General features: G+C 39.1%; 1 protein-coding gene, 1 long non-coding RNA gene and 1 other non-coding gene across 3 annotated transcripts; 1 reads left to right on the top strand and 2 right to left on the bottom strand.

Annotated features, from left to right (window-relative positions):
- Positions 1 to 6,714: 6,714 nt before the first annotated feature.
- Positions 6,715 to 7,533, bottom strand: LOC103723293 (uncharacterized). The gene is made up of 3 exons (XR_015974740.2): positions 7,296 to 7,533; positions 7,072 to 7,199; positions 6,715 to 6,993 (listed from the first exon to the last, which is right to left on the bottom strand). It is a non-coding gene; the product is annotated as an uncharacterized LOC103723293 (long non-coding RNA).
- Positions 7,534 to 9,296: 1,763 nt separating this feature from the next.
- Positions 9,297 to 9,368, bottom strand: TRNAW-CCA (transfer RNA tryptophan (anticodon CCA)). Its single transcript has one exon. It is a non-coding gene; the product is annotated as a tRNA-Trp (tRNA).
- Positions 9,369 to 16,816: 7,448 nt separating this feature from the next.
- LOC120112586 (FCS-Like Zinc finger 17-like) lies at positions 16,817 to 18,912 on the top strand. The gene is made up of 2 exons (XM_039132170.3): positions 16,817 to 17,268; positions 18,274 to 18,912. The coding sequence occupies exons 1-2, from the start codon at positions 16,961 to 16,963 to the stop codon at positions 18,428 to 18,430; spliced, it is 465 nt and encodes a 154-aa protein (XP_038988098.3). The 5' UTR covers positions 16,817 to 16,960; the 3' UTR covers positions 18,431 to 18,912.
- The last annotated feature ends 421 nt before the right edge of the window (positions 18,913 to 19,333 follow it).

Genomic DNA, 19,333 nt, shown 5'->3' with positions numbered 1-19,333 from the left:
ATAGGCTAATCGGCCCAAAGTGGCCCGGCTCAGTAGCATCCTGACGCTTGGGGATCAAAGAAATGAAAGTCCTCTGCCACTCCGGACTCATCGTAGCTGTACTGAAGAACTGCTGAATAGCCTCAATCACATCGTTAATTTGCTTTTTTTTTTTAGGTCTGCATGAATGCTTAAGATCTGTGAATTTTAAAAATTACTTGATGATCGTTAATGAAGCTTGATCTTCTAAAACTAATTTGATCCCGGATGCCAGCCCTGGAGAGGTTATAACTTGGACTTGGAAAGATAAAAGTAAATCTATAGGAAGGTTTTGCATGGTTTGAAATCAAGATGAACCATTTATTGTGGCAGTCATCAGTCTCCCATGCAATTCCAAGTATGCCGGTGCAGAAAGCATCACAGTCATTTCTGAGAGCGTCACGGATCGGGATATGCTTTGTTGCATTAGATGAATTATGATTCAGTCATCATCTGTACAGTTTTCAGTTTTTTTAAAATTTAGCTTATTAACTTGCTAGTCAGGTGGATAAGGATAATTCAGAATATATAACCAAGGAAGCTGAGCTACTCCTTTCCAAGTAACAGGAAAAAAGAATAAAAGAAAGAAACCACTGGGACCATATGTTTAACTTGGGTGATGGAATCATACCTTTTCCTCTAAGGTTATCGATCGAATGAATGTAGCAATATCATACTCTGATTGGAGTCCTAGTATTCTAATTCTTGGTCTCTGAAGATTCCATGTTTCATCATACGCCACCAGCGAAAACCAGATGCTCTCCACCAAAAACAAGAACATATGCTAAAAAAAAACTAGAGCACATATGGCAGCATAGCTTCCAATCTTGCTCATGCTGACTGGGTTCCACCAATAGCACCAATGGACTCCATATCTCTTTGTTCTGTAGAGATATGCCTGTCTGATCTGAACTGCTCATTGGTCCAGAACCAAATAGATGAAGCCATTAATCTGCAACAAAACAGGACCTTCAAGAGAGAACAAATAAAACTATAGAAAACTGATCTAGAAGTGCACCAATATCGGCTGAATGGAATTAAGTTGATCCAAATATGTGCAAGCACATCATCTGCAAGCTACATTCTGATCCCTTGCCAAATCTGGTATGCAAATATCATATATAACAGTAATTATCTTTAAATGCTAAGGTTTTGCCCTGAAGTATTAGTAGAATTCATAAGAAATTAATTATCACGAAAGTGCTTAAAGTTTTAATGATCTTGTTTCCTTCCTACCCAGCTCCGAATCGGCCAAGGTTTGGTAGAACCCCTCACCAGCACCCCAAGTCCTGAATTTGGTAGGGTCAACTGCGGTCCAACCTGAAGCCTCATTCAATTCAGGTTTAGCCAATGCCAATAAAAAAGGTCTTTGGATGTGGGCATTTGTCGAACAAAGTTAGTGTTGGGTCAATCAAGGACACTCCTGCATCTGTATTCATCATCCGATTATACCGTAGCAGGGTCCCAAAAAGTAAAAGAAGTGCAAGAGTTAGAATGCAATATTTTTTCAAATCAGAATGGCTGAACCTGGAAATATGCATCAAAAAAGTGCATGCTCTCCAAAAAATGGTAAAAGAAATGTCAGATATGAACACTTTACTTTTGAGTGCTTATGAGAAGTGAGATACATTGGACCACAGAAAATACACACCTATGGTATACTACTCTTCACTCCTCTTTGTGTTAGCTGCAGATGTTCTTTATCAGATTTTCAGGGCGATTAGTCAAAAATACACCAACTGAATTGTTTCTAGTCCAATTTAAAGAAGTATTTTGCATGTACACTATATTGGGATCTCATCAAGTTGTGGTCCACATTAACAAGTGGCGTCAATATGGTCCAAGTGAAAGAATGTTGGATCTCGTTAAGTTGTGGCCTACATTGACAAGTGTTTCTTGAATTTTATAATTAAATTTTAATAATCACAACGAGGGCATAGACGTAATTTCTCAATGGTGAAGAGTTATCTTGATGGGGGGCAGGTGACCTTTCATGGGTGTAACAACCTGAGGCAGTTGGTCCTTGGAGAAAGCTTTAAATAGCTTGTGGGGATCTCTTCTCTAAATACACGCATACAAAGCTCTTTCTTCGAAAAAACTTCTGCCAATCTCTGATCCTATCAGAGACAATTGTTCTTGTTGGAAGAAAATTTTGCAGATCTTGAAGTGCAGCAGACTCTATGGATTCAATGACTCAGGTAAGATCCTTTCATTAATTTTTTTTTTATCACACTAACAATATAAGATTATTTTGCAATTCTTAACAGCATTAGATTCAGTTTTCGGAATCTCTTCTGTGTTGTTTTGAGGATTTGTTTGGCCCATCCATCAATTCTATTATTAGACTGTTGGTCTTGTTAGGTGAGGGATGGACTGTGGCACAACAATCCGCTTGTCTACTTGGTTGTACTGCCAGCTACCCCCATTTGATACCTTGGTTTGCCATTGTCAAACTGGAAGGTCGATTGGAGGTTATAAAGTTGATCAAGAGAAAAATTTCTATTCTATTGTGACTGGTTGATGTTGTTTTCCATGGCACATATTGTGAGGACTAGTGTATGCGTGTGTTTAGTTCCACATCAGTTATTTGCCAAGAAGATTTTGGATACTTATACAGGACTAAGAAATCCAAAAAATACCTTCCGGCTAGCAATTTTGGGGGAGCTCCTGGGTTGTGACAAATTATATCAAAGCGAACTCGGCTCGTAGCCTATGTGGACTAGGAAACACTGTAGCACAAATTCATAGAGGCTGACCATGGATCGATTGTGGTGCTTGTGATTAAATTTGAATAGATTTGAACTCTTAGCCTGACGAGGACGTCAGGACTTAAACCGAGCTAATATATGAGGACTCGTGTAGGCGTGTGTTTAGTTCCACATCGGTTTTTCGCCGAGGAGATCTTAGGTACTTATACAGGACTAAGAAATCCAAAAAATATCTTTCGGCTAACAATTTTGGGTGAGGTCCTGAGTTATTACACATACTTCTGCTCCCTAGATGTTATGCCTTTTTCTTTTCTGGCTCAAGTGAGTTGGATTACACAGAAGGTTTTCTTGTGAGATTTTTTAAGTCTAAACAGGCCCTGCTCAGAAAATGGCTGTGAAAGTTGCACTAGCTTGGAGACGGTTTAGCACATCTTTTTCCAGTATCTTTTTGTTGAGGCCCTGTGGTTATCGATCAAGTATCTTGATCTCTGTAGTGATAGAAGGGTTTTCTTGATCAAAACATTACGGATTTTGTAGTGATAGAAGATGTTTTGTTGATCTCTGTGGCAAGATTGAAAAGTGCAGGTCTTCATGTTGGCTGTTCTTTCAAACCTATGCCTGTTATACTCAATGGTTGGCACTGCAAGTTTGAATTTTGTTGGCAGATGATATTCTCCTTAGCGATCTGGATGGTAAGAGCTCTTCAGTGGGTAGGCTGTTTCGGAATGTTGGTCTCCATCTTTTTCTTTGGGATCAAATATCTGCTTCCCTCTGCTTACTCTCTTAAATTTTTGTTGATTTATAATTTTAATGAAATAATGGTGATCTTGTCATAGTTTTTCTAAGAACCAAAATTTCTTTCCTTTACAAAGGCCCTTGGAAGCGGAAAAGGAAATTTGGAGTAATTGGGTTAAATAAATGAGCAACTTTGAGAGAAAAAGAAGGTTATCATAGGAGTAAGTTATTCCGGGATTAAGTATGATGAATTATTCACTAGGAGCAAAGGTGAAGTATTTATGATGTGCCAATTCTTCACTCATTCCACCCTTAGAAAAGTGGTTTAATTCATATAAAAGATGAGTGCAAGCACCAAAACAAATTCAAGTTGGAATGTCGTTGAACGTGCTAAGGAAGGATTAGAGGTGTATCATTAGTGACAAGCTTCTCTTTCATTAAAAAGATTGCAGCATATTCACAGTTGCAAAGACTGAAAGGAAGGTGTTTTGATTTGCTTTGGGGCTGAGCAGTTGTCAGAATACTATTACTTCATCAACCACCTGTTGTCATGACATGCTAACCTGGTTTTAATGGCTTTTATTTCTGTTATTTTTGGAATTTTTATATTTATTATGTGACCTGTATTTTTTTTTGAATCCTTTTAGTTTTTCTAAATTCAAAATATTTTATCCCTGTCGAATCGCCACAAAATGCCATTATCACCACTATTTATCCGCCATTGCTCGCCAACACTACATTTAGGCCTTGGAAGTTCTGTTCTTGTTAGCCATCATCATGAATAGGTTTGGAACTTGGCCCGATCGGATCCAAGTTCTTTTAAAATAAAGAGGATTGGGACTGGAATTTTTTTTTTTTTTTATAACCGGTTGTTTCCAAGCCGACACCAAGCCTGATCAAAAGTCTAATTAGGGCCAACCTGGCTAAGCCCAACTCGGTCGAAAGCTTATACCCCAGGAGGTTCAGACCCAGACCCAGACCCGCGAGATTGGTCGAGGTGCGGCGGACCCTCTTTCGCCGTCCACCACCGCCGCTCTATTTCCGTCCCTCCCTCACCGGGTTTTTCTTTTGTCGATCCACATTAGAATGATACGGTATGATATTGTACCATATCGTATTGCCAGTCTACCAGCATGGATGCCAGTTCCGGTTCTACGGATCTTGTTTCAAGCCTTTTGGGTGGGCTAAAAAAATGCATCTCCAATTGTGATTTCACTCAGGCAATACGAAAAAAACGTTTCAGAAAAGCAGTGTCTGCTTCTTTTCTTGTGCTTCCACATCAAGTCACTACCTGGGCAGTCTGATGTTAACCAGGACAATATGCAAGGGGCCCCTCAAGAATCCTAAGGTGCTTATCTTGTTGAGATGTATGATGGGGTGGCCCATATTTTTTGGGTTTCTTCTCCATGTTCTTTCTTCTTTTTTTCCTCTATATAGATTCGTAGATGACAGTCTTATTTGTAGTCTTGCTTACATTTGTGAATTAATTATTAAAGAAGGAGAACAAGATTCTTAGATGCTCTGAGATTTCGAATAGGCATTTAAATCTGGCACATTGATGGTGCTCACCTCCTTCTTGATTGGTTTCAGATGTCTGAAACTGGACCCTCAAGAGTAGAAATTCACAACAGGTCTTTCCTCCTCTTTCCTCCTTTTGTTTAATTGGAATAAATGGTTTTGAAGAGTTTTACATGGGATCGTGAGTGAAGCCTTCGCAAATATATTCTTGAAAAAGATATTACCATGGTTGAATTTGCTTACCCCCAGTTTTATCTTTCTTGCAAGTACTCGATAACCAGTGTTGTTTTGATATGTGACTGATAGTGTGCTTTAAAAGATGTGCTAGCGAGACATCATTGATGGAACTACCAAACTGCAGTTTGGCATGCAAACAGACTTTGATTGCATATGAATTCTTCTCTTTGGGTCACCTACTCTGCTCTTATCTGCTATTTTTTTGCATCCTTAAGCCATCCTGGAAGACAGGAAGGAAATCTTGGTTGCTTTGCTTTCACATCCTTTGTTCTTGCTGCCTTAAACAATTAAGTGTTCTTCAGACATATATTTCTTTTTTGTTTTTGATGGATCTTCAGACATATATTTCATCTGATCTAAGACAGTAGAGAACTAAAATAACAGACAGTGAGACAGGTGTAAGCAAAAAGAACAAGGTTGGCAAAAACAACGAAATTTCTTGCTAAATTTTTGTTGGGTTAGCAGGCAGTGAATGAACTCATAGGAAACATTACCTCTTTTTTTAGAGGTCTCTTATCAGCCAAGTAGTCGATCTAGGCATGCCATTTGACTCTGAAAAAAAAAAAAATCTTGCATGTTTGGCTATTCTTATAAGTTAGGTTGAAAATTCTGTAGTATTTGTGAATTGGGCTATCCATTTAAGCATTACTTTATATTAACCAAACTCCACCCAGCCCGAATCTTATGGAAAGAAAAAAGATCTTTATAATTTTTTTTTGTTCGTAGAATTTGGGCTGGATTCGATAGATCAACAAGTCCGATTCTCTTAGAAAATCTTATAGGAATATGCAGACAAGCAACACCTTTACAACCCAAACACATTTCTATTCTGGCTCAGACCTTTGACACTGGCTACATCCCAACCTACCACTGGAGAAGACCGATTTATGCCTCCAATGGGATTTATAGTGCCCTCTCTCATGGCATCAAAAGCAAGCACCCATTCTAACTCAATCGAGTGGGATGATCAACAATAGCTATACTTCTAACATTATTAAGGCCTTGGCTCATCTTGGTCATCATATTGATGAGGAGATAAGACACCTTGTTCATGATGGGGGGAAGTTGTCTAGCTTAGAAATCTCCAAAAATTTTCCAGTTGATGTGCTGTGTTACTCCATGAATTGAGAGCCTGAGGAGTGATACTAGCAAGGCAGTGGGTAGTAACATTATTGTTTTTTGTTTTAGGAATGACAATTCGAAATTTGTGAAACAAAATGATATGCAAAAATATCAAAAGGTTATTTTAATCCCATCCAAAGTTAAGCTTGTCAGATTGCCGATAGAATTAATCGAGAATTTTTAGGTGATATTGTTTGAAATGAAACAGGCATACCATCTAATAGTATGTATAGCTTGCATCAACAGAACCTCCCATCTCTCACGCAGAGATTCATCTTTCTTTATCAATGGTTTTCCACACTATTACCAAGAGTAGGTATAAAATTTGTGAGTGTAAATGAAGGAATTAAATGAATGTAAACATATAGGATTCAAATTTACTAATTAGGCTTCCATTATGTTGATATTGTGACAGAAACATACATAAACTTTGTAATCAAAAACCAGCTTTTCATTAGCAAATCATCCATCTTTACAATATGAAGATCCATGCTAGCATACCCATCTACTTATTGTCCATGCTCGTATGATACCCGAATCTGTCTTCATTTCCAAATGTTAGTTTTGTTTGCGAATGATTCGGTAAAAGTCATCATCCTTGGCAATTTGAAGCTTCATTCTTTGTTGGAAATCAGGAATCTGATGGTCTCTGCGCCTGCGCAAGTGCAAAGAAAAAGTGAGTGGAAAACTATTTGTCTGAAACTGATTAAGTTCTGTCTTGTTTGGCATATACCTTTGGTGATCTGCGCCATTCGATGACCATCGACTAAATCGCGGGCCTTCATCATACCCCTCGCATATTACTTCTCCCTGTCCATCTATGTAACAGACTATTCCCATTGCTTGGTCTTCAAAAACAACCTGATAGATGGAACTCAGAACAAGTCATGGAAGTCATCTACTGATTCTAAAGAAACATCATCATCTCTGGATTTGGGTTGCGGTCAGGAATCAGACCTTGTTGGCTGCGAAAGGTTTGCATGAAGAAGTTGCTGCTGCTCTGCTGTGTTGTATGTGGCTGTTGTGCAGCATGGAAGCTCTTGGCATGGCCTTCTTGGTCTGGCCTCTTGGAAGGATGACACCAGGGTAAGAACATCTTATTGCCATCGATTGTCCCAGCTATTGTGTCTCTATGTGTGTGTGAGGAGAGATGGAGGAGGAGGAGGTTGTATTTGGTACTTGGTTTTCAGCCATTACAGCAAGTGATGCATTGCTTGAATTAATGAGTAGCCTCATCATAGAAGTGACGTTGGCCCCAACAAAGATAATACAATATTGCAGTTGTTATTTAGTTGTTTTTGTCATTGTTTAATATGTCAAGGCCTGATTGGTGAGGAGGTCCATTTTCTCACCTCAGCTTTTTAGTTGAAAAAACTAATCTCATAGATAACATTATCTTTGTGTACTATAAAATTTCTACTTGTCTTTATCCTTATCTGCTCTTGCTGATAATTATAATTTGACATCACCATTATACATGCGTTTAGCTTTCAGAACCTTTCGTTTTCTTTAAATTAAGAAATGAGAGTTGTTGGTTTTCAAAAGAGAGAGAGAAAAGGAAAGAAATCAGAATTTTTGGTTCGACAAACTACATATGATTTTAATTCTCCATCATTTTTTGATCTTTTTAGTTGCCAAGAATATTATACTCTAAGCTAATGTTTGGTTGCCAAGAACATTATACTTTAATCTAAGATTTTACTTTAAGTTAATGTCTTGGTGTGGCATTTTTTTTGGAGCTCCATGGTCGGCCCTGTATTGATAAAATAAGCTTTTCTTCTTGTTGGCTGCTTTTTCTAATTGGCATCATGCTACGACCACCATCACTAGCTTCTCTGTCCTCACGATTATATTTAGGAAAAGTCGTTGGAAACAAGAGCATTATTGTTGATGATATGACCCATTCTGAACCTGTTTTAATTGGCTTTATTAGACATGAAATCTAGGGACACTTATCAAGCCTCTCTTCTAAAGCTTATGAAATCCTCAAATTGGTTCAAGTACGCCAGTGCCAAATTAAAATATGCTTCCTCTTCAAATGAATTTTCCCTAAAGTAGTTCTTGCCTTCTAGTATGAGCCAATCCAGCAAACATTGTGTTGATCAGAACTCTATGAATTCTAAGCGACTTTATGTGGGATCTGATGGCTTCCTTAAGTGAATAATTTATTTGATACCTGAAAGTGTTGGGCATGGTATTAAATCTGAGGTGATGTGTGCTGCCTAATTACTATAAGTGACCCACCAGCCCATCAAAAACTTTTTTTTTCCCATCCTGTTCAGTGGAAACACTTTGGCTACACTGGCTTATGAATTTTTTTTTTTTCAGGACTCTGAACTCTGAAAACATATGGCAACTAAGGAGTATTGGTGGTTGGCTGTATTGTGAAAAGCAACACATGCACATCATTTCCTATGGATTGCTATCGTGTTGTCCATCAAACTCATTGCATTCACTCTGAGGTGATGTGTGCTGCCTAATTACTATAAGTGACCCACCAGGCCATCACAAACTGTTTTTTTTTGTCCATCCTATTCAGTGGAAACAGTTTGTCTCCACTGGCTTATGAGATTTATTTTTTTTCAGGATTTGAAGTCTGAAAACATATGGCAACTAAGGAGTTTTGGTGGGCTGTATTGTGAAAGCACTACATGCACATCATTTCCTATGGATTGCTATCGTGTTGTCCATCAAACTCATTGCATTCACTCGTGTAAGGTGGTATCTTTTTCTTGAGGTTGCGGCACGCAGGATTGGATGGGATGGCTAACCAAGAGCAAGGCACAGAAAGTTGACAGCTTACGATGGTTTAAAATTTTTAATTTTTCTGATGTTTTGGTGAACAAACAGCAAAAAAAGAAAAGAAAAGAAAAGAATAAAAAAACTCAGCACTCGAGGAAAAAAACCAAAAAACAATAAAAAAGAAAAAAGAAAGATCCGTTGATGGGATCGGGGTTTTGAACCCGACGTGAATCGAACACGCAACCTTCTGATCTGGAGTCAGACGCGCTACCATTGCGCCACGGATCCGTATTGGTTGAATGACTTAACACTAACCTATTTAAATCTATAAGTTTAACTCATGCTGCCCTCCCCACGCGTAACTTGGGACTGGCTCGTATAACTCAGAAATATCGGCGATTACCACCTGATACTGAGAGATATCCGAATCATGATTCAGGATAGGCTAGTCATTTAGATAAAGTATATCTACTGGCAGGTCAATGGGCTGGTCGATTAGGTGGCTTCTTGCAGACCACTCGGAGAGACACGTATGGGTGGGCGAGGCGAAGTTGCCTAGTGCTCTCCATGATGTTTTGCATTTTAATTCATTTGACTGTATTCGTATACGTTTGGTATAATACTTCCGATTTTAGCAAAAAAAAAAAAAAAAAAAAAACTGTATCATGCAAACGGCAAACCCATATGATCAGCTTAAGCTTATCTTTTTTTTTTTTATCTCCTCTCTCTCCTGCGGCAGATAAAAATAGCAAGCATATAGAAATGCTTGCTATTTTTATGGGCCTGCAGCTGAATTTGCATGGTATTGAACAGAGCATTTAATTTTTCCTTGGAGCAATGCTACGGTGACTCAAGAATCTCGCTCAAAAAAGATCACTCTAGCTAAGTGATTCTAAAGCATTAATCTTTTCTTTAATACGACAAACCATGGAGATGGTTCTGCCTTGCAACCATGATTACAAGCTGGCAGTAACCCGTCCGTCCAAGGCATGGAAAACTAGCATGGGAACTCTGGGGCATGGCTCTCTAGCTATAGTTTTCCATCCCAAAGTTTTAACTTAGAAGAGAGTACGTGTCCATGAACAGCTTCATGGAAATTCTTCAGCCGGGAAATGATGGATGGGATCTAATTACCTTCCTGAATGAGGATCCAGCATCCAATATATGCCATGTCCCAGGGAACTTCCACACAGCAGTGTAAATCACCATCCAACTAAGAACAACTACAAATATCATGTACTGCCATGCTGCAAATATACGTCTCATTTCCCTAGTAACCACATCCAATGTCATAAAGCAGTCCTGACTTAAAGTTTTTAGCCTGCTAACCTGTAGTCTGTAGAAAGCTCGATCCAGAACGACAAGAATTCCAGTTGCACCGAGAAGGCGCTGTGCATAGGATACATCAGGAGCTATGTTAGCTGCTTCAGCAGCGTCGGTTGCCTTCCGAGGGAGGCGAAGACATTGCTCCTTCTAATTAGCTTATGAATGCATATCCCAATATTGCCTGTATCCAATAATGGAACAATATGATTTCAAAATTTATGAGTGTCTTGGTTTTGTCTTCATTTAATATTTTTGCCAATAAAAATTCTACTTCAGCTTGTAATAGAATGTATATCTTCTGAATGCTTTTGTTGGTCAAGTGCTGAGGCACATGGCGTTGCTGAAATAAGAGGAAGACCAAATTTTTCATTTAGATTGTATGGACATAACATCTCTTTTCAGAGTAGAGAAGGGCCAAGGAGGATAGCAAAACACTTGTTTAACCTTGTCACGCCCTTAGTAGCTTTTTTTCCCACCGGCAACTATTGCACGGCCATTGTCATCATGCAAGGCCATTCGTCCAAGTGACTCCACGTACGTAAGCATAACGTTGCTCTTATTGGTACTAGGATTTGGCGTCGAAGTGTTCTCATAACTTCAGGCCTATAACCTCAAAAGGTGACACTATGGCAGTCGATGGGAGCTAAGACAAAGACTTTACAGTTAGAAGAGAAGAACAAACCACTAGATATATAAGGTTTTCATCACGATCGAGATCACTCTATTTTATCTTGATCTTTTTTGGGAACAAATGTGCAACAATAATAAGAAATTCTTGAAAATAAGATTATGAGAGCATGCACAAGCCGGACCGGACAACGAGTTCAGGAAATGGGACCCGGTCGGATTGACTCGGACCAGGTTTTGGTTGCTTAATATTATTATTATTTTGGTTTACATTATTTCTTGGGAAGGAGCCGGGCTCGGAGCTCGGCCGCGTCGATGTCGGCGAACCGGTTCTCGGGGATCCAGTTCCCCGTCTTGGGATCCCTCATCCAAAAGGCCTCCTTCTCCTTCGCAGCTCTGGCGCCTGACTTCTCCGTCCCCGCTGCCGCCGGCAGGACTCGTGGGGTCTCAGCCGCCGCCGAAGCCACAGCATAACACCGCCGGCTGCCAAGGCAAGAAAGAAGAACAAGTTAGAGACGAGGAGAGCATGCAAAGACTCGGAGTCGAACGGTTGGTGTGTGGTCACCGGGACGTGGAAATAAGAGCTAACCATGGACGGAGGATGGTGATAGTAAGAACCCGAAACCGAAACATTGAGATAGAGAAAGAGAGAGAGAGAGAGAGAGAGAGAGAGAAAGAGAGGTGGGATGGTGAGGGTTCAGGTTAGATTTAAGGAGGAGGATGGGTGGTGGCTTTATAGCGTAGAAGAGAGAGATTTTGTTGCATGCCATGTCATCAGGTCGTGAGGTTAATAAGATGGTGAGGCTGGAAAGTACGTAATTGGGGTCGCCTGACCTAATTCAAATTTCCATATATATACTAATTTTCACAACAGTGAGCCTTGCTTACAAGAAATGCTATGTGGTGTGAATTGGGAGAGTTGCTGCCAAACCATAGTGGTCGTGCATACTGCCAATTACAGCCACACGTTTTTGTTGCAGTACGCCAAGATATATACTGGATGAATGAAGCTTATAAAAATGAGACACTGTGATTGATGGCATGTAGGGTCGTATGATGCAAATAGTATAGAAAGTGATTTTCCTAGGCAGATAAGTATTATTTTGCTAAGTTGATCGAGATTAATATTTGACCTAATTAACAAACTTTCTGCATGCACTTAAAACTCTTATAGGATATCTAAAATATTTTCAGTTGCAAGTAGAGGTGGAGGGACATGTAGTTAGTTCATCCAACCCCGTTAGAGGCAAAAGTTTCGAAAATATATTTATGTTACCTAAGAGTTAGGTTGTTTACCTAAAATATGGGTTTAAAAGGAATCTGCGTCACCCAGCACTCTTTGCCAAAGTTTAGGTCGTTTTCTGCCTTTTTTTCGCATATCTTATATCTTGTGCGGTATCTCCTCTTATGTTGCTTGCACGTATCATCCATTTAATCCAATCGCATCCATGACAACGCTTGACAAGTGGAATAATCCATTACTTCTGGAATATAATTTTCTGGAAGTGGCTACAGGTAGTTCAAGATCCAAGATCGTCACCCCATAATTCTCTGGTATGATGAATGAATTATTGGATCTTGACTAAGTGCTCTTTTAACCTTGAGGATTGATGCCTTTAATGGAAAACCATTCTAGTTTGTATCATATTATGTCGATTAATTCGTTATCGTTGGATTTCAAACGAGATCTCTATTGAGAGTTCTGTTCATTTTAATTGCAAAATTCAACAGATTCTAAATAACAGATTTCAAACGAGATTTCTATCGAAAGTTCCGTTCGTTGGATAAATTCGTCACCCAGCACTCTTTGCAGATGGGTCAGGGTTCATTATGTCCTTCATGGATTGGCTCTCTTGTCATTCATTAAGCTTGCACCAGAATAAGCCCTGGTCCATGGGAAATTGTGGCTGATCCATCTCACACAAGCACTAGTCCAATCATATGTCCAAATTATAGATCGTGTAGTATTCTCAAGTTGAAGCAGAACGGGCCTAAATTTGCAAATTGATAGTTTGTTAAAAATAGTGGAATAACAAAATAGAGTCTAGAGCTAAAATGTTATCCAAGGTCGGGTCTGGTCCAAAATTAGAATCCAAACAAGAAACTAGGTTGGCCCGATCGACCCATTTGCACCTCTAGGCATGAATGAGATATCCTTTAATTAGTTTCCACGTCAAACATGTTTGCGTAAATCTTAGATGGCAAACAACAACCCGAACATGGTTTAAGGGTGTAAATGAACAGAATTAGAGTCAGCCAAGCCTAGGTTAGTGCGGCTCATAATTTTATCGAATAGGATCAGGTTGGGTTCGCTGCAACAATTTTTGACCCAACGGGTCATTCGGGTCGGGTCCATGTATAACCTGGACCCAACCAAAAAAATTCGATCTGATTCAGGTTCGGGTCGGATCCAGTTCGGATCCAGGTTTGGGTCCGGATTTAGGTCAGGTCTGGTTCAGGTCAATCTATCCATGGCTTCAGAACTTGTGTTTGCACCCTCGTGGGCTGCAGCTCGTGAGCTCAAATAATTTTACAGATTCGGAGTCAAGGCGTAGGATTGAAAATCCAAAATTACCCAAATTTCAAATGGGTTAGGTCAGTTCTGAATTCAGTAAACCTAGACCTGATCTGAAAAATAGAACGGGTCCAATTTTAGGACCTGACCTAGCTCCACGAGTCCTCCAAAACGAGTCGGGTCAGATCGGGTCATGGGCCAACCCGACCCATTTGTAACCTTACTCAATTTACTTTTCTCCTCCTCCTCCTTCTTTTAATTTAATTTAATTTTTCTTTTATTTTCTAAAGAACTTCATAGAAAATAGTCAACAACAACAGAGGTGTTTTCTCCAAAGTATCTCTAATATTCCATCCAAATCTCATCAACGCAAGATTGCAAAGATCTGAATTCAAGAGGCCTCACCATTTGGTTAGCCGGCGCTTTCAGCGCAGGACCCTACCAAGCTTGCCGGCGCGAGGAAGCCAAATGGTAGGGTCCAAAAAGAGCATCAAATATCGCAATCAAGGCCGCACCCCTGCATCCATGCATGGATCTGATCTCATTCTTCATGGTCGACGCTCCTCAAGTTGCGCCACGTGGCAATATGGACCCACTTACTACACCTTGGCATGAAAGTATACTTATGTTAGAATTTTTGAATGATCATAGACTTTGGAAGAGCATGTACCTCAAAAAAATTAATGGTTAATTTTTAAATATATTTGGAGGTCACACTGTAAGAATATTGTAACCTGATTTTAAAAGATAGCTTCATCCGCCCATAAGATTTCGGTTTTAATAACAATGTTATTTTCAAAACCGATACCTATTATTTGTCACAATGTGTTGCCAGCAATATTTGAACCTGTGATAATGGTCTTATTTGCCGACAATATATAAAATAAAAATTTTTAGCACTTGAATAATAATTATTATAACAGTTATTATAATGATGTTTTGACAAAACAATAATTGTCTTTTGCAATTAGGCTCGAGTATTTAAAGTTTTTTTTTTTTGGTCCATCCTTAGTGACAGGTAGTGGAATGAACGAATAACAAACATTCTTCGAAAGACATTAAACACATGGCATTATTTTTAAAATTATTGTTCATTTAACAAAAATATTATTTTCATCGGGTTGTCTCGAGGACCAGCACAAATTAGTTTGAAACTTTGTAATTCAAACTAAAATATTATTTACATTATAACAAACATTATAATATTATCTGAATCCTTACTTTCATCTAAGTCAAAAAGAAAAGCCTACAAGAGCTACTTGTTGGTCCTCTCCTTATTTATTTTTTTTGCCAAAGATAACTACCTTTCTGTCGGGGCGATTTCCCAAAAATATTGGGATGATGCAGATTCACCTTGACGTTTATGGAGTCCAAACACAACTTATGGTTAATTTCTTGAAAACACTCTGGCAAGTAGGAAAAAGGAAAAACTTTTCATTATTCACAAGAAATGTAACAAGACAGCAAGAAGCTTGCAGATGAGATGCTAACATCTATTTTTACCACACAAAAAAAAACATGATGAAGGCAGGTCGACCATGGTACTTTTTTTTTTTTTTTGGCTAAAAACGAAAGTATCATACATAACGTGTACGGATATAGTCAAGAAAATCAAAAAGCAAAACATCACGGAAGACCCTGGGCAACTTCGCCTCTCCCACCCAAAGATGGTTTCCTGAGTGGTTGGCAACAAAGGAGGCGACCTAGTCCGCCGCCTCATTCGCCTCCCTAAACACATGCCTCACCTGAACAACCATCCCATCACACCCCATGGCTCGAATATCTCTCACCAATGGGTGGTAATCGCCTATCCTGCCTGAAGCCAATGATAGCCATCCAATGATCGTCGTGGAGTCGCCCTTCAGAAGAATATCTCTAGCCTGTAATGCATGACGCACATATCTCAAATCTGCCCAGGCTGCCCTCAGCTCCGCCCCAGGCCTATGGTACTTTCATATGCAACTGTAGAGGGGAAAATTAATTTTTTTTTACAGTGGTAAAACGTTCCAAAAGTGAGTAACGAATCGATCGAGGAATGGTCCATATTAATTTTCCTGTAAGTAAAGTGGAGTTGCCCTTCTCGTCGTCCCACACAGAACGTGTTCCATGCCTTAAGAATGGTGTAAGAAAATTAGCAGCAAGTGGACATTGGTCTCTTCATTTGTTCCCTTCTGAACTCAAAAGTGGTATAAGGCTTCCTTAAAAGATGTGTAGAGGAAAAGGGCCAAAGCAAAAGAAAGGACTCAAACCACATGGTCGAGTTGGCAAAGTGCTAGGCTTCACTCGGCTACGACTCTTTCATCTTAAGTTACATCTAAAAATATGATAAGTTAATCCAGACAAAATAAGTTTAATTTACTCCAACTCCTTTTTTATTGCGAAATAAATTACTTTATTCTACATCATGGTATAATTTATTTCTGAATTAAGTGAAATAAGTACGTTTAAAACATAAAAAATTATATACCAGGTGCCTATTTGCTCTTCCTAAGAAGTGTCTTAATCCAAGTACTTCATTGAATATGTAGCTGAAGACTTGCACCTCCTCTTATTCTGCTTCTAAACATAGTTTTAGTAGATCTTTTATATGTGGCTGTCTAAAATATCTCTTGTCCCAAACCTCTTTGTATACATGCAGGAGAAATATTTCCGAGGGATAAGTTTGGCTGTCTAAAAAACTTAGCCCTTCCTCGAATTTATAAGGAAACATGCATGTCCTACAATATCAATTAATATGATGTCAATACATCGACCAAGATATTTATTTAATAAAAAAATCACATTTTTCATTTTTTTAAAATTTTTAATATTTCTCCAACAAAATAAATATTAAAATTAACAAGTATATCAACGAAGTCATACGAACGGCTGTATCATAATATGGTCTGACTTTTGCTTTGAAAAAGATCGAAATTACTGTTGTGATATGATTTTATTGTGGCCACTGGTGCAATGATTTTCGTGCCCATTTCTCTTGTTCTCGTAGTTTAGCAAATATTATATTATGAGTCTTTGTTTCACCGGTGGCAATTTCTTTAGTCATAGAATACTGGTCTGCAGTCAAAAGGACACAGTGAAAACCACTCATTAACAGCACTAGAATCGCATTAAAATGCACGCCTAACATTAAATTAATCTACATAAGCCGTACTCTCCACATGGTTTGGCCTAACTTAAACCCACATGTTAATTATAACACCATTAACTTAACTAGTTTTAGCCCCGTTCAAAGATCGAGCATTATGCCATGTGAAAGAAGTGATGGATCCCTGTGGACATCAAGGGGCTCTACATATCCATGGCTTCCTAATTCCACCCCACAACCCTCATCCCATTGCTAAAGAGGCCCCCCCAACTCCTTTCTCTTCTTTCCTTCCACCCTCCTCCCTTACCTTCTCTTCTTCTCCTCAAGATGCTCCCAAGAACAAAGAGCATCTTCCATCCATTGGAGGAAGGTGGTGAGGCTGCCAATACTGGAGTAGGCATTAATGGAGGGCTCAAGAACTTGGCACAAGCACCCGAAGGCCTCGTAGGTCTCCGGATTCTGATACAGCAAACCGGGCAAGGAGAGAACATTGTTATCAAGTCTACGTTGAAGTCATGCAGGCCAACTGCTAGGGCTCCCCAAAGTCCCATGAATTTTCAGCAGTTAGGCTTCCTTAAGGCATGCTTCCTGTGCAAGAGGGAACTAAGCCCTGAGAAGGATGTTTACATGTATAGGTATCTCGCCAGTTCCAATCTCCTCTATCTCTACATGATTGAAGGAAAGAAGTAGCTTCCTCATAGATTAACATAGTTTCCTCCGTTTTAGGTTGTAATAGATTAAAATCTGGTATAAATGTATGAGATACGTGTTTTAGTTACCTAGAACTAGTTTCCTCAAAAGTGGGGAAAAGGGTCGAAGGTTAGATCGACTGATTTGTTAGTATTCTCAATATTGAAAAAACTTTAAAATTTTTTCATGATGTTCATTAAGTTTTCAAAAACATGATGGCTGATGTTAATTTCTTGCTTGATCTCTCCCAGGATTTCTTTATGTATTCATTTTTCATTTTATTTTTTTTTAATTTTAAAACTATCAAATATTTTTCTTTTTCAGAATTGCTATTGTTACGGGGGGTTCCCCGAATTTAGTCCCACATCGGCTAATCAGCGGAAAGGTCTGTGCCTTAAATGGGGGGCTCAATAACCTCTTCTCACCGAGGCGCCTTTTGAAGGGCAAACCCGTGAGGGGTGGAATGGGTGGTTCCACCCGGGGCGCCGTCAGAGCGCGGACCCCCGGGAGCGGTCACGATCCCCGATCCCCAAAGCGGACAATACCTCGGTGAGGACGCAGTCGCTTTCCCTGCTCGGCTGGTGTGCGGGCTGTGCTGGTGACGGGGTGCAAATCCCGCATCAGCTATTATTTTGTTTTTGAATTTACATGTTTTCCATCATGCCAAAATTGTATTAGTAAGTAAACTTTTTCAGAAAATCTAATGTTCATTATTCCATAAGTTTAAGATCTCGTAGGATATGGCAAGAATATTCATATCTTGCTGGTGGTGCAATTTGCTTGTTGTATTTATGCGAGGACATGTGTGGGTGTGTCTTTAGTCCCGCATTAGTTATTTGCTGGGTAGATCTTGGATACTTATTTATAATCAAAAAACTCAAGTAATACTTTCCGACTAGTTTTTTTTTGGATGAGGCTTTGGATTGTTACAATTTGTGATGTTAATGCAGGGGTGACCAAGGATTTTGTAGCGTGGAATGTCGTGGCCAGCAAATTTTGATAGATGAAAAAAGAGAGTTTGAAACATCTACAAAAGAGCAGGTTGGGGTGCCTCGTTATCATCGTGCCAGCTCTAATCGCCGCCGGCGGATCTCAGCCGCAGCGTAGACAACCTTATATAATCATAATGGAGAAGCCCTAACCATAATATCATGTATTTTTTGTTCCTTTTTCCTTGCTTTTATTTGGAAAAAAGGCTTTACGTTCAGCAAGTGCATTATATAATACATCTTGGAGGTGTAAAATAAAAGAGGCTGTATCATCTTGTTCTTTGAATGACTCTTGGAGGAGTTCTTGAGATTGAAAACTACTTTGGCTCAAAGGGAAAAAGAAAGCAAGAAAGAAAGCTTCTCGCATATAAACCTTCAAAATATCCTTACATCTTCAATGACCCTCTTGTGTTTTTTCCCTGATATTTACTGAAAATTCTCAAAGGTCTAAACTATCTTTGAGAGGGGAAAGATCTAACCTATTGTGTATAACTTTAATTCACAGATGTTTGTGCATGTCATTGTGTTGAACTTGGCGAAATAAGATTAGGAGTAAAACGGTCTCTCAAAGATGTTAGCATCCTTCCAATAGAACTGCAGCGGTATATTATTGGGTTCTTTACTACCTACTAATACACTTTATTTGTCAGTGTCTCAAGCAATGAATTTAGGATACTTTCAAGATTTATGGATTTTTTCCATGTCACTCGCAGGAATTATACTGTTTCTAGTTACATGAATTCTCCCATAATCCATTCAATAAAGAGCTTATCCAATAGAAACTAGATCCGACCCATTAATAGAATCATGCAAGTAAAATATTGGTCTAAATATGGCATCCCTCTCTTTTTGTAGAAGATTTTCACATTTGTTACATCGAGGACCAGCAAGATAACAAAACTAATCTCAGTATGAATACGATTAGTAATTCGTCTTTGCTTCCATGTTAGATTTTTTTTAGAATTGTTAGAATTCTCTTAAGATGATCATTAGCCGGACCCTAGATTTGAATAATATTCAT

The sequence above is a fragment of the Phoenix dactylifera genome, chromosome 18 (assembly GCF_051530095.1).
Source record: "Phoenix dactylifera cultivar Ajwa chromosome 18, Ajwa_hap1_PhDact_Kaust_v1.1, whole genome shotgun sequence".
In the NCBI taxonomy this organism is placed as follows: Eukaryota; Viridiplantae; Streptophyta; class Magnoliopsida; order Arecales; family Arecaceae; genus Phoenix; species Phoenix dactylifera.
The sequence above is the reverse complement of the archived record's forward strand: the minus strand, read 5'-3'. Positions and strand labels throughout refer to the sequence as shown.

Coding starts and splice junctions, on each gene's coding strand:
- LOC120112586 (XM_039132170.3), top strand. CDS start 16,961: ATGCTCCCAAGAACAAAGAGCATCTTCCATCCATTGGAGGAAGGTGGT. Junction 17,269..18,273: donor AAGGATGTTTACATGTATAG/GTATCTCGCCAG, acceptor ATGTTAATGCAG/GGGTGACCAAGGATTTTGTA.